This window comes from Mus caroli, chromosome 13, assembly GCF_900094665.2.
Source record: "Mus caroli chromosome 13, CAROLI_EIJ_v1.1, whole genome shotgun sequence".
Classification (NCBI taxonomy): Eukaryota; Metazoa; Chordata; class Mammalia; order Rodentia; family Muridae; genus Mus; species Mus caroli.
This window is the reverse complement of record NC_034582.1, coordinates 167,856-180,999: the sequence shown is the minus strand read 5'-3', so window position 1 is coordinate 180,999 and position 13,144 is coordinate 167,856. Positions and strand designations below refer to the sequence as shown.

At 44.7% G+C, this 13,144-nt stretch overlaps 1 protein-coding gene across 1 annotated transcript in view; it reads right to left on the bottom strand.

Moving 5' to 3' along the window:
- The window catches only part of Asb13 (ankyrin repeat and SOCS box containing 13), a 19,190-nt gene that overhangs the window by 4,878 nt on the left and 1,168 nt on the right, over positions 1 to 13,144 (bottom strand). The window contains exons 2-4 of the mRNA XM_021180263.2: positions 5,008 to 5,195; positions 3,621 to 3,771; positions 2,352 to 2,486 (exon numbers count right to left, since the gene is read on the bottom strand). Of these exons, the coding sequence (XP_021035922.1) occupies positions 2,352 to 2,486; positions 3,621 to 3,771; positions 5,008 to 5,195 (474 nt within the window). The remainder of the gene's footprint in view (positions 1 to 2,351; positions 2,487 to 3,620; positions 3,772 to 5,007; positions 5,196 to 13,144) is intronic.

Sequence of the window (13,144 nt, the reverse complement as noted above, 5' to 3'; positions counted from 1 at the left end):
ACCAGGCTGGCCTCGAACTCAGAAATCCACCTGCCTCTGCCTCCCGAGTGCTGGGATTAAAGGTGTGCGCCACCACCACCACCACACACACACACACACACACACACACACACACCCTCACCTAGCTGATCTTTTTAATTAAGAGCTGTTCCTATGCTCAGTGGTAAACGCAGCCTGGCTCCCATCATCTTTAAAAAGATTCTTTTTGATTTGTGTCAATGTAACTTGATCTTTCAAAAGATTCTTTTTGTTTTGTGTCAACATAACTTGACGGATGTGTTCACCTGGATTTCTTGTTTTAATTCTGTATTAAAAGTCTGGCGTTGTTTGGACAAAAATACATTCAGATTTAGCACACTCTCTCACGTCTGGGTCTGTCTGTCAATTCTCGCTGACCCTTGCTCACCTGCAACCAGAAAGTTCTTCCCCACAGATAGGAGACCCAATAGAGGTTAGACTGCGGCAAGAGACCCGCCAACACCAACAGAATTTTTGTTAGAAAGCTGGAGCAGTAGCAGAAGGAGATGAGGAAAGAATGTCGGGAGAGGGACTTTGTGGCACAATGGTCATTTCATGTCTTGGCCAAGCAGGGAGATGGTAAGACTGTTAGCACCAGGACACTCCAAGCCTCGGCCTAACTATGTGACCTTTGACCTGCGTTGCCAGGACAACCCTCAATTCCACAATCCACTTGGCTCAGTTCCCACCCTCACCGGTGTGATGTCATTTTCCGTATAAATTAGGGAATCACCCCCCTCCTTGCTCTCTTCTCTCTCTCTCTCTCTCTCTCTCTCTTCTCTTTCTTCTCTACCCCCTCTTTCTCTCTTTTTCTTCTTCTCTGCCCTTTTACCCGCTTCGGCCACCCCCCTATCCCTGCTCAATAAACCTCTCCCATGTAGAACCACCTTGGCCTGGTCTGCTGTCTGGTCTATCCGCTCAAAATATTTCTAGATTAATATTATATGATATTAATTAACATATCAAAGACAACCAGCTTCTTCTGGCCAATCCCATGCTTCAGAGAAAGAAGTAAGTCAAAGCTGGCTCATTACCAAAATCTTCACTTCAAAACAAAATAGGATTAATGAGATTTGGAGTAAAACAGAAGCCAGAGAAGTGAGGATTGCCCTAACACACCCTAGCACACAGCTGAAAATGGCCACAAACCTGGGCCATCAGCACAAGTGACCCAGTGCCCAGGAACATGGGCTCTGCCAAGGAGATGGAAGTGTAATTAATCCACATCTGCCACCTCTGGACCCTTCCAGAAGAGTTTAAATATTTACTGTTAGTGATCAGGTGAAAAGTTACTTAACAAGTGGACTTTGATCCCACCAGCTCTCTTCCTCTGCAAACACAATCTAATTCCTTAACAATCTAATTCCTTAACTCAGCATCTCTACCTACAAAAAGGAAAGGAGCAGCCACCTCTTTGTCCACCTGTGGAGTACAGTATGACCACTTCATATATGTCATAGATCCGCCAGCAGAGCCAGGACCTTTGACGTCACTGCACAAGCACCTGCCGAATGTTTTCCAGAAGATGTGGAATGTGGCTCTCTTAGGTTCTCCAACAGGTTTATGGCTCAGCCTCAGTAGCTTAGAATCTCATTGATTTTGTAAAGCTAATGTGAGTCCACGGGACCATGCTACTTCTCTCAGCTTCTATACAGGATGGAAATACTTCACAATGAAAAAGTACACAATGAAAAAATTGGGGAAGACAGACCCACCCATAGCTCCAGGGTAGTATAATCCCTTTCCTTCTAAATTTGACAAAGCTGGACTATAAGGATAAGACCTAGTTTAAGCCAGTGGAGTGTCAGGGGAGGTACACTGGTGACACTTGGAAAGGAGACTTCACTCTTCTGAAAAAGCTACCAAAGAGCCTTAAAGTGTAATGTGCTGACAAACTGAGAAATGCTGTCCTCACAACTGCCTATAACTCCAGCTCCAGGGACCTAATACCCTCCCTCTTCTGGACTCTGCAGGCACCCATATACCTCTCTCTCTCTCTCTCTCTCTCTCTCTCTCTCTCTCTCTCCCTCCCTCCCTCCCTCCCTCCCTCCCTCTCTTTCACACACACACACACAGAGACAGACAGTAATCAGATGCATTTACTGAGCAATGACTGTATACCAGGCATTATAAAAACATTATTGAGAATATTCCCAACACATGGGAAAATAAGTTTTACTTTTCCAGTTTCATAGACACAGAGGCCAAAGCCAAGATCTCCCTGTGAAGTGGAAGAACCTGTCTATCTGCTTCTGCTACCCAGCCATCTGCTAGTATTGTGCAGCTAAGTTATCCACTCAGGTAAATAGTAGCTTGGGCAAACAGCAACATACCTGCATTGAGCAACACTTTCACACAGTCCAAATGCTCCCGGGCACAGGCAACATGTAGAGGCGTCCCAAAATGGCAATCGTGGGCTTCCAGGTTGGCCCCGACGTCAATAAGAAGCCTCACACATTCAGAACTCCCTTGAAAAAAGTGGGGGAAAAGATGAAGAAGTTCATGAATACACACACTGGAAATGGTAGCCATGATGAACAGCAGTTGAAAAGGTGGCTGTCTTAGTCAGGGTTTCTATTCCTGCACAAACATCATGACCATGAAACAAGTTGGGGAGGAAAGGGTTTATTTGGCTTACACTTTCGTACTGCTGTTCATCACCAAGGAAAATCAGGACTGGAACTCAAGCAGGGCATGAAGCAGGAGCTGATGCAGAGGCCATGGAGATTATGTTCTTTACTGACTTGCCTCTCCTGGCTTGCTCAGCCTGCTCTCTTATAGAACCAAGACTACCAGCCCAGAGCTGGTCCCACCCACAAGGGGCCTTTCCCCTTGATCACTAATTGAGAAAATGCCTTACAGTTGGATCTCATGGAGGCATTTCCTCAACTGAAGCTCCTTTCTCTGTGATAACTCCAGCTGTGTCAAGTTGACACACAAAACCAGCCAGTACAGTGGCCCATCAAGAAACCAAGGGAAAATAGCTATATCTCAATATACGAAGTGGCTGGTAACTCTTCATGGCCCTTCTTTTGTGGGTTTTCCCCCCCTTTAGGGGACCATAAGGAGAAGTATCCTAAAATGAAAAGTATGTCGGTTCACCATAGCTTAGGAGGAAAATATGCCACCTACCTCACAAATATTCATAAAAACCGTCTTTAAGATCCACACCTCAGAATTCTCTGGGCTGCCCATACTTTGGGCTGGCACATTCCAATCTCTCTGTGGAGTGTTTGTTCTCAATTAGCTTTGATAAGTGAACTTCTCCTTAAACTATTTATGTCTCTTGGCTGAATTATTTTCTTCAAGGAGACAAGAACCTAGGCTGGTGAGATGGCTCAGCAATTAAGAGCACTGACTGTTCTTCCAGAGGTCCTGAGTTCAAATCCCAGCATCTACATGATGGCTCACAACCATCTGTACAGCTACAGTGTAGGTCATATACATAAGATAAATAAATAAATCTTTAACGGGGGGGGGTAGGAAGGAGACAAGAACCAAGAGATTCTACTGGTGACACCTGGTATCTATACAGGCCTCCTCCTTTGGGCTCTTAGCGCTTTGTACTTGGGTAATTTTGGTCTCTTAACACATGGACTCACCGCTCATGCAGGCCTCGTGTAGCGGGGATGCTGTGTACAAAGGAGGGTTGACTTTCGCCCCATAGGACAGCAAGAGCTTCACACACTCAATGCTGCCTGAGGCACAGGCATCACAAAGAGGGGTGCTGCCGTCAATGTTGCGTGCGTCCACCTCAAACAACAAAAGAAGCAGATGTCCAAGGGTTAGGCAAGTGAGTGCAATGATGCTTTGTAATCTTTATGTAGGTCCATCATTGCAAAGATAATATCTTAAAATTATCAGTTCACTGGTCCCCAACAAGCCATGGGAGGAAGTTCAAAGAGAAAGGTGCATGGATTGGGGTAGGAATGTAGGAGCCTCTTAAATATAGAAATCTCTCATTGGAGGGTCTCTTCCTGCCCAGAGCAGGAAAAAACTCTGCTTCACCCTCACTACTGCCCCCAAGCAAATAATAAACATAGGGCAGAAAGGAGAGCCTGAGGTTGGGGAAGCAAGATTCAAGATGGATTTCAAGTTGAGCTTTGACTAAAAGAAAATGTTAGAGACTGCTTAGCATGCCTCATGGAAAACCATAGGCCAGGAAGAAGCCAACGCCCTAAACTGGAAAGACACACTTAGAATTTATCCAAGTTAGGCTTCTGTGGGTTCACACTGAAAACTGTGACATTTGTTCCATCAAGCTTCGGGGAAGGGTAGATGGTGTGCTGTGTTCACTCTGCCCTCACATGGTGAGCTTAGAGACCAGAGTCCTGTGTTCTCCTTAGGCACATGGGACAGCGAAGATGTTGCCAGCTCTGCTAAGCAGGCAGATAACCTGCAGAATGGAAACCACCAGCAGCGAAATCTACCTGTGCTTTGCTAATGTGCACACTAGCAAAGGCAGCCAGGTCAGAAGTTTGTTTTGTTACCTTTTTTTCTCTGCCTCACACCAGAGGTTATGTCAGCATCTCACACTGTATATCCTGGAGTTAAGAACTCTGTTTGTTAAACCTACACAGGGATTCCTTCCTTCTACACTTCTTAAAGCAACAGGCCACCTTTTGGCACTTATTCATCTTTTAATAAAAAGGACAACTAGTCGACTTCCTTAAACAAACAAACACAACCAAACCTACACAGCAGCTGTTCAGCCCAGGGCCCAGGCAATCACAGAAGAGTCTACCTGGTCGTCTGAGAGCAGAGCTGTGCTAAGCCACTTTGCTAAAAGCGCCCCGTCCGAGAACCTCCTCTGGTCAATAACAACCATCCCGCCTCCTCCCATGGCTTTCAGTACCCTAAGCAACCTGTCTATCCACATCCTTGAGCACCTTACAGACTTTTTTTTTTTTCTTTAATGCTCTACTGAGCCTGTCCCACCAACCCCCAGAGCTGCCACTAGGTGGCTGTCAATGCCGAATGGTCACCCACCTGGGCACCAGCTGCTAGCAGCAGCTGCACACACTGGGCCTGGCCCTGCAGACTCGCTGCATGAAGGGGTGTGATCGAGTCCACAGTGACCTGGTTAACACATGCTCCACTGTCAATCAGCTGCTGAAGCTGCAGGCTCTCACCCCGCTGAGCCGCCTCATGCACGGGCGTGCGCTCCACCCAGAAACCTAAAGAGAAAACAGAACCCTTACTAAGACCCTCCTGCTTCCATCAAAACAAAGGTTCCGAGGCCCATTGGCAGCCAAGACCCCACATGTAATCTTGTAATTGGTCCCAATGCTCTTATTAAAATCCATAAGCAATCCCCACTAGCTGGAGGGTGGAGCTCAAAGTTCTTGCTAGGGCATATAAGGGTGTCTGCGCTACGAATCTGGCTCATATTGTGAGCCAATCTCTTGCCCCTGGTTTCTTACAGCTATATGCCTTATAGCTCACTGCTGCACCCAGCAGTTCCACATGTTTACCTCTGTATGTTGTACCTTACCAAAAGGGAAGTGCCTCATAAGTGGCAATATACAGTTTGAGGGGATAGTGAAAAATAGCGAATTAACAGCTTAAAGTCAATGTGAGAGGTGAAAAACCCCAAGTAAGAGAAGTTTCATGAAACCCTTAAAAAGAGGATAAAGGAACTGGTCGTGGTGGTGCACATCTTTAATCCCAGTACTTGGGAGGCAGAGGCAGGCGGATTTCTGAGTTCGAGGCCAGCCTGGTCTACAGAGTGAGTTCCAGGACAACCAGGGCTACACAGAGAAACCCTGTCTCGAAAAAAAACAAAACAAAAAGAAGAAGAAGAAGAAGAAGAAGAAGAAGAAGAAGAAGAAGAAGAAGAAGAAGAAGAGGAAGAAGAAGATAAGGTAACTGTTAAGTTTACGTTGGGGTGGTGGAGAGAGAAACAAGAGGAGAGGAGTAGTAGCTTTCAGATGCTATCACCCATGCCGGGGTCAACATGCAACTGCCTTTAAGTTATCTCTGATTCTGTTAGTAAGCCTTCACTCACACTCCTGTAAGTAAACACAACAAATATAGAAATGATACAAGTAAGTGTTCAGCAAGAAATGGGTGGATAAGCAAAATGTGCTATACAAACATTAGGTTTACGTAGGGAGAAGATAGGAGCGGACATGGATAAACCTTGAAAACATTATGTTAAGTGAAATAAGCCAGTCACAACAGGCCATATGATGTATGGTTCCACTCACACAAGGTACCTAAAGTAAACACAATTGTAGAGACAGAATGCAGCATGATGGGACCAAGGAGGATGGAGACTTATAGAACATCTAATGGGTATCTGAGGTCAGTTTTGCAGGATGAAGAGTTCTGGGGTGAAGGGTGAGGACTGGTGTGCTCATTGTGCAATGTCATGCAATGAAACAACTCTCCATCTGAAAAGGTTCAGATGGTAACCTTTAGCTCTATGCTCTTTACCACAATTCAAGTGTTTAGAGGAGAGCTAGGGAGATGGATCGGCTGTTAAGAGTGCTGGCTACTCTTCCAGAAGACCTGGGCTCAATTCCTAGCTCCCACGTGGAGGGTTCATAATCATTTGTTAACTCCAGCCCTGAAGGATCTGATACCCTCTTCTGGCCTCTGATGCCTCTGAACACATGTAGTACACAAACATACATGCAGGCCAAACACTCATAGCATAAAATGTTTTAAAATTTTTTAAGAGTAACTGTATTGGTTCCTTTTCTCACTGCAATAACAAAACACATGACAGAAGCTACTTAAGGAGGGAAGACTTTAATTTGGCTCAGAGTAAGAGAGGAAATCCATCCTGGCAGGGAAGGCATGCATCGAGAGCAGGAGGCAGCTCACACACTGTGTGCACAGTCAGGAAGCAGAGAGAGATGAATGCGAGGGATCAGATCACTTTCTGCCTTTTTTTTTCCTTTTCCATTCTGTCTGGGACCCCCAGCTCGTGGACTGGAGTCACCCACATTCATTTGGGTCTTTCCTCTTTAGTTCTCTCAGAAATACCCAGAGGTGTATCTCTGAGATTATTCCGAGTCTAAGTAAGAAATAGTAGCCCTTCAGTAACAACAAGCCAGAGAAGAACATGCTCACTGATATCAGAACAAAGATAGCATTACAGCAGAGAAGTACATTTGTCATCTAGGCTTCACTGGATACTCCTAACCACTGGATGTCTCCTCCAGGTTTATAAATCAGGGAGGAATCAGACATTCTCCCCATAGAGCCCAGTAACAACCATCAGGAAGGGTAATGGGAAAAGTATGGGACAGATAACATGTGGATGTGAACCTTAAACAGATTCCTGAAGACTACACACAGAAAGCAGTCAATTGGAAAACTGGCTGGCTAGTCAGGCTTCACTTCAGGCTGGTCCAACCCAGTGCCAAGAACCCAGTTATGAGAAATTGCCCCATTTCTGAATCTCAGCATTATGCCCTTGAATAGAGTGCTGCATTGGAAACCTGAGCCCCTGTACTGTTTTAGCAAGCTCCCTCTGGGGCTGGGGCTCAGTCCTCAATCTTTGCTATATAATTGCTCTCTCATTACCAGCTTGCTCCCATCTCCCCTCCTCCTTACAGAGTCAAATAATAAGATGGCCATGTGGGACCTCAGTCATAGTCTTCCAGTGACTTCTACTTTTTTTTTTTTTTTGTATGTGTGCTGCTGGTTCATGTGTACATATGTGCACATATATGTCAGGCCAGAGGTTGATCCCCTGTGTCTTCCTTAATTGTGTTTTCTATTGTCTTATGAGATGGAATCTCTCACTGAAACTGGAGTTCACCAACCAGGACAGACCAACTGGCCAACATATTCTATCACATCTTAATAAACCTCAACTGGCTCAACTTAACAAACTTCATACTGACTCCTCTTCAAAGTCTTTTCTTCAACACAGTCTAGAGTCCCTGCTTTACCTTAGTGGGAAATCTCTGAGAAGCACTCCATAGGTATCAATGTCTCTGGCTTCCACTGCCCTTAGCAGACTGAGTTCCTACCCTGCTTATCTGCTCAGTTCCTGGTCTTCTGAGATGGAGTCCACACTCTTTACATACAAATGGTGAGCTCCAGATAAACAGCAGGGGCTCTTCTGACCTGGCAGCTGTGGTGTGAGCATTCATACCAGGACAAGCAGCAAAAGAGTCTCTTCTTTACCTGCTTCCTCCCTGTTGGTTTCTTTAGCATCTCACTTAATTACATAGGGCAGAGACCTGCTGCATGAGCTCAAGAAGAAGCTGTACAGTCCAGGCCCAGCTACTGTCCAAGAAAACTAGGATTGTAGCTGCCCTTCCCCAGCCTGCCTGGTGCAGAGCAAGCCAACTTTCCAGAGACCTTCCTTCACAATATACTATAGATATGTCCAGTGGTGGGCTGGACTTGACCTTAACATTGACAGGGATCGTGGCTGTGACTGAAACTGCCTCTCTCCAGCCCTGTCATCTCTCAGCAGGAAGTAGCCCATTCCAAAAAAAGAGCATCTTCAAACCTACCAAGGACATAATCAGGGCAAAGTGCTCCATCATTGTGACTGTGAATGGGGTCAAACCTCAGGGATGCCTTCTTCGATGTGATATGAACCAGCAATCTTATTCCAAGTAAGTCACTGAAGGGGATGTGAAGGTTAGAGTTGAAGCTCAGTTGGTAGAGAGCTTGACTATGTGAGACCCCAACTTAGAGCGTTTCTCCCTAGAAGGTAAAGCCCCTGGACGTTCCCCAAGCTTGTTTTCCCTGATCTCTAAAAATACAGCCAGAAAGAAGCTCTTTGTTCTCTATAGCCAGCAAAAAAAAGCCTTTTTGTTTCTGAGCCTTACAGCCAGAGATGCGATAATTGTAGAAAGACCTACAAGGACATGGAGATAGACTCCGGAGAGGAGGCTGCAGCTCACTTCCCCCTCACCAGAAAGAAGGTGTAACCAACTCTCCTCCCAACTCCTTCCAATCCTCCCAACTCCTTCCAACTCCTTCCAACTCCTCCCAATTCCTCAGCTAGCTGTTAAAAGACCCCTACTGTCACTCCCTGCCCTGCACGGGCGGAGGGACTTCATCCTCAGCTAGCTGATAATAAAACCTCTCGCAGTTTGCATCAGGTGTGGTTTTCTCTCGGGTCATGGGATGCTGGCCAGCTCATCCCGGGACTTGAGCGGAGGCCCAGCTTTGGGGGTCTTACAACTACATGCACAAAGCTTGGCTTAACCCCCAGCATTGCATAAAACAGGGTGGACTTGGATCTGAAGAGATGCCTCAGAGGTTAAGAGAACATAGTACTCTTCCAGAGGATCTGAGTTTGGTTCCCAAGTCTCTTATAAACTGCCTTTAACTCCAACAGCAGGAGGTCTGATGTAGGCATTGAATTAACACACACACACACACACCATGTAATAACTAAAAATTATTTTTAAAGTATTTAATGGGGTAGGGGGACCTGCCTGCACACACTTGTAATCCCAACACTTGGGAGGCAGAGGCAGGTAGATCTCTGTGAGTTCAAGGCCAGCCTCATCTACAGAGCTAATTCCCAGCACAGTCAGAGCTGTTACCCAGACAAATCCTATCTAGAAAAACACATAAGCAAATGAAGATAAATAAATATAGATACAGAAGGGGCCAGCTACACGTGTGGGGATACCACCAGGAAAGAACTGAATGCCTATGATTGGGAACAAGATGCTGTAGGGGATGCTTCAAGACACACTTATCTTTATTTAGCTCTCAGGGAAAAGTCCAGGGTCCTGAGTGACTTATCCCCAGAGCTTTGGAAAACTAAGATTTGTGTCCCTAATAATGAATTCTAGAGCTGAGGACTTCAGAGGTATTATACAACTGACACACACGCACACAAGCAGGGAGAGCCAAGTGTATGACCCCTTTACTTTCCCAAACCTCCTTACAAAGGCAGTCAAAGAACCCAAGCATTCATACAGGGGTAGGAACAGACCAGCCTCTTCCTGAGGTTATCTCTGTACACTGAGGTTTTACCCTCCTCCTCACCATACAGATGACAGTGCCTGTTCTTCAGGATCCTGCGACCACTAAACATAATATATGTGCCTGAGAACGGCCCAAAGTAGACAGTGCTATTGATCATTAGCATCCAGCTTTAATTGTACAGTCTGTATTTAAACAGACCCGAAGCCGGGCGTGGTGATGCACACCTTTAGTCCCAGCACTCAGGAGGCAGAGGCAGGTGGATTTCTGAGTTCGAGGCCAGCCTGGTCTACAGAGTGAGTTCCAGGGCAGCCAGGGCTACACAGAGAAACCCTGTCTTGAAAAACCAATAAATAAATAAATAAATAAATAAATAAATAAATAAATAAGCCTGCAGAGAAACCCTGTCTGGAAATAAATAAATAAATAAATAGACCTGAAATTGACAGGAACTTTGACTCCCAAGAGAAAAACAGATCTCTTTATTTGTAGAAATCCTTACTTTAAATTTGGGCTGCTTTTGTTAGTGTTTAAGATAGTTCTCAAGCATACCTTTTTAAATGTTTTAATTATGAATCTCCAAAATAGTCTTTGACAAAACAAAATAAAACACGATACAAATGACCTGTGATGTGACTTTAAAAGGCACTCAATGTAAGGGGGGGGGGGAACAATATTGTTTTGTTTCAGTCTATATTGGTTTTTAGATATTTTCTTTATTTACATTTCAAATGTTATCCCCTCTCCTATCCCCTCCCCCTCCCCCTGCTAACCAACTCAACCACTCCCACAGTCTATATTTTTTAAAAAACATACAATGAGGTAAAAAATAAAATGTTTGCCTTCAAAGAGGAGCAGGGAGCAGCAACTTGAAAGACTAAGTAAAGAAAAGAAAGTGAAAGAGAGTAGGGGAAAGTGAAACAGATTGGCAACTAAGTAAAAGAACAAGGAAACCGGGGCGGGCGGGCGGCACAGAAAGAGGACTCCTCTCCCTGCTGAAAAGGAGCTCACTTAGAACACCTAGGACACGTGATCGCCCTCCTTCCCTGCCTTCAGTCATCCTGGTTTGTTTATTAAGTGAGGGTACACTCCCTTAGTTCCCACAGTTCGATCACAAAACACAGCGAGCCTGGGCTTCAAGCCACAAAGCCGTGGGCTCTCATCCTATCTTTTCTTGTTTGTCTTTTACTTTTTGAGAGAGGTCCTTGGTAGTGGCCTGAGGTGGCCTTAAATTCACAGCCTATCTGGGCCACCTAGCTGAGATTACCAGTAAGAACCTTCAGGCCTGGCTTATTTTCTTCATTCTGAAGAACTTGAGAAAGGTTTCATTGGCAACCAGCCACCTTAGTTTTCTTGTGAAGGAGGTGACTTTTCACAGGGCCATGTTACAGAAAAGATATTAACGTGCTGTTTTGTTCATAAACCTGTTTATTACTTGACTATTATTTTCTTTGAAACTTTTTCGGCCTCCGATATGCTTTCAAGCTTGTTTGTCAACAAGTTCTCTTTGAATTTCTACTTTAGTGTAGGTTTTTCTTAAACAGTTTCTCTTTTTTTTTTAAGATTTATTTATTTATTTATTTATTTATTTATTTATTTATTTATTTATTATAAGTACACTGTAGCTGTTTTCAGACACTCCAGAAGAGGGAGTCAGATCTCATTACGGATGGTTGTGAGCCACCACGTGGTTGCTGAGATTCGAACTCAGGACCTTCGGAAGAGCAGTCAGTGCTCTTAACCGATAAGCCATCTCACCAGCCCCACGTTTTCATTCTAACCATTCAAAGTATCACTCTAAGCCTTGAAAAGCATCCTGAATCCTTGCTAAGACTGAGCATGTCACAGGGATAAAAATGGTAAAGCCAGAGGGCTCCTAATAACACGTGGAAGATCTTCTCTTTCCTTTCTCTCCAAAGACCTCATGAAGCCAAGGTGTAGTGGCACAGGCCTTTAATCCCAGCACTCAGGAGGCAGAGGCAGGCGGATTTCTGAGTTCGATGCCAGCTTGGTCTACAAAGTGAGTTCCAGGACAGCCAGGGCTACACAGAGAAACCCTGTCTCGAAAAAAAAAAAAAAAAAAGACTTCATGAAATCGAGAGAAGATTACATAAGCAAATGAAAGCAATCTAAAATTGCTATACATAAATGTTCCGGTTACCATTCAGCAGGAATATAAAATTAGAAGTCAGAATATTTCACAGTTAAAGTTCCCTGTGGTGGGTTCCACTTTTACTGGAACAGTGATACTGCTTTGGATCCAACACCTTCAGTTTAAGCCAGAAATACAAATACCAGAAGGACACACTTTTGGGGACGCATATTAAATTTTTAAAATTACAGTGTCAAAAATAGCCAAGAACCCTAACACCCACTAATCAAGAATATGATTTTCGTCGGGCAGTGATGGCACGTGTCTTTAATCCCAGCACTCAGGAGGCAGAGGCAAGCGAATTTATGAGTTCGAGGCCAACCTGGTCTACAGAGTGAATTCCAGGACAGCCAGGGCTACAAAGAGAAACCCCGTCTAGAAAAAAAAAAAAGATGTCCTTCTCCACAAGCAATGCAGAAAATATACTTGGGAGTGGTGGTTTTTAAAAATATTTAGAGACAATATTGTGACATATAGCCTAGGTTGGCCTGGAACTCACAGCCCCACTGTCTCTACTTTCTGAGGGTTATGATTACAGGTAAGAACCCTCATGCCAGGCTCTGAAGTCAGACTAACCTCTACCTGAACAAAAAATGTATGCTTAGTAGGCTTCTGTGGTTAGCCATCCACTGCCTAGTCACACGAATCAAATAGTGACCACGCTATCAGGGTCAAAGTCTTGTGCCAGCCTAGGGTGCCAAGAAAAACAGGTGCTTATTAAAGAGGCTTTGATTGTTCTAAAGGTGTTTGCTTTGAAGAAATCATTTAAAAGATCTATCTACCTTGTTATGATTGTAACTACAATCATAATAAATTGCAGCTAAATTAACTCGATTTTCTTTACATTACTTTTTTTTCTTTTTTCTTTTATTTCTGGTTTTTGAGACAGGGTTTCTCTGTGTAGCCCTGGCTGTCCTGGAACTCACTTTGTAGACCAGGGTGGCCTGGAACTCAGAAATCCTCGCCTCTGCCTCTGCCTCTGCCTCTGCCTCTGCCTCTGCCTCTGCCTCTGCCTCTGCCTCTGCCTCTGCCTCTGCCTCTGCCTCTGCCTCTGCCTCT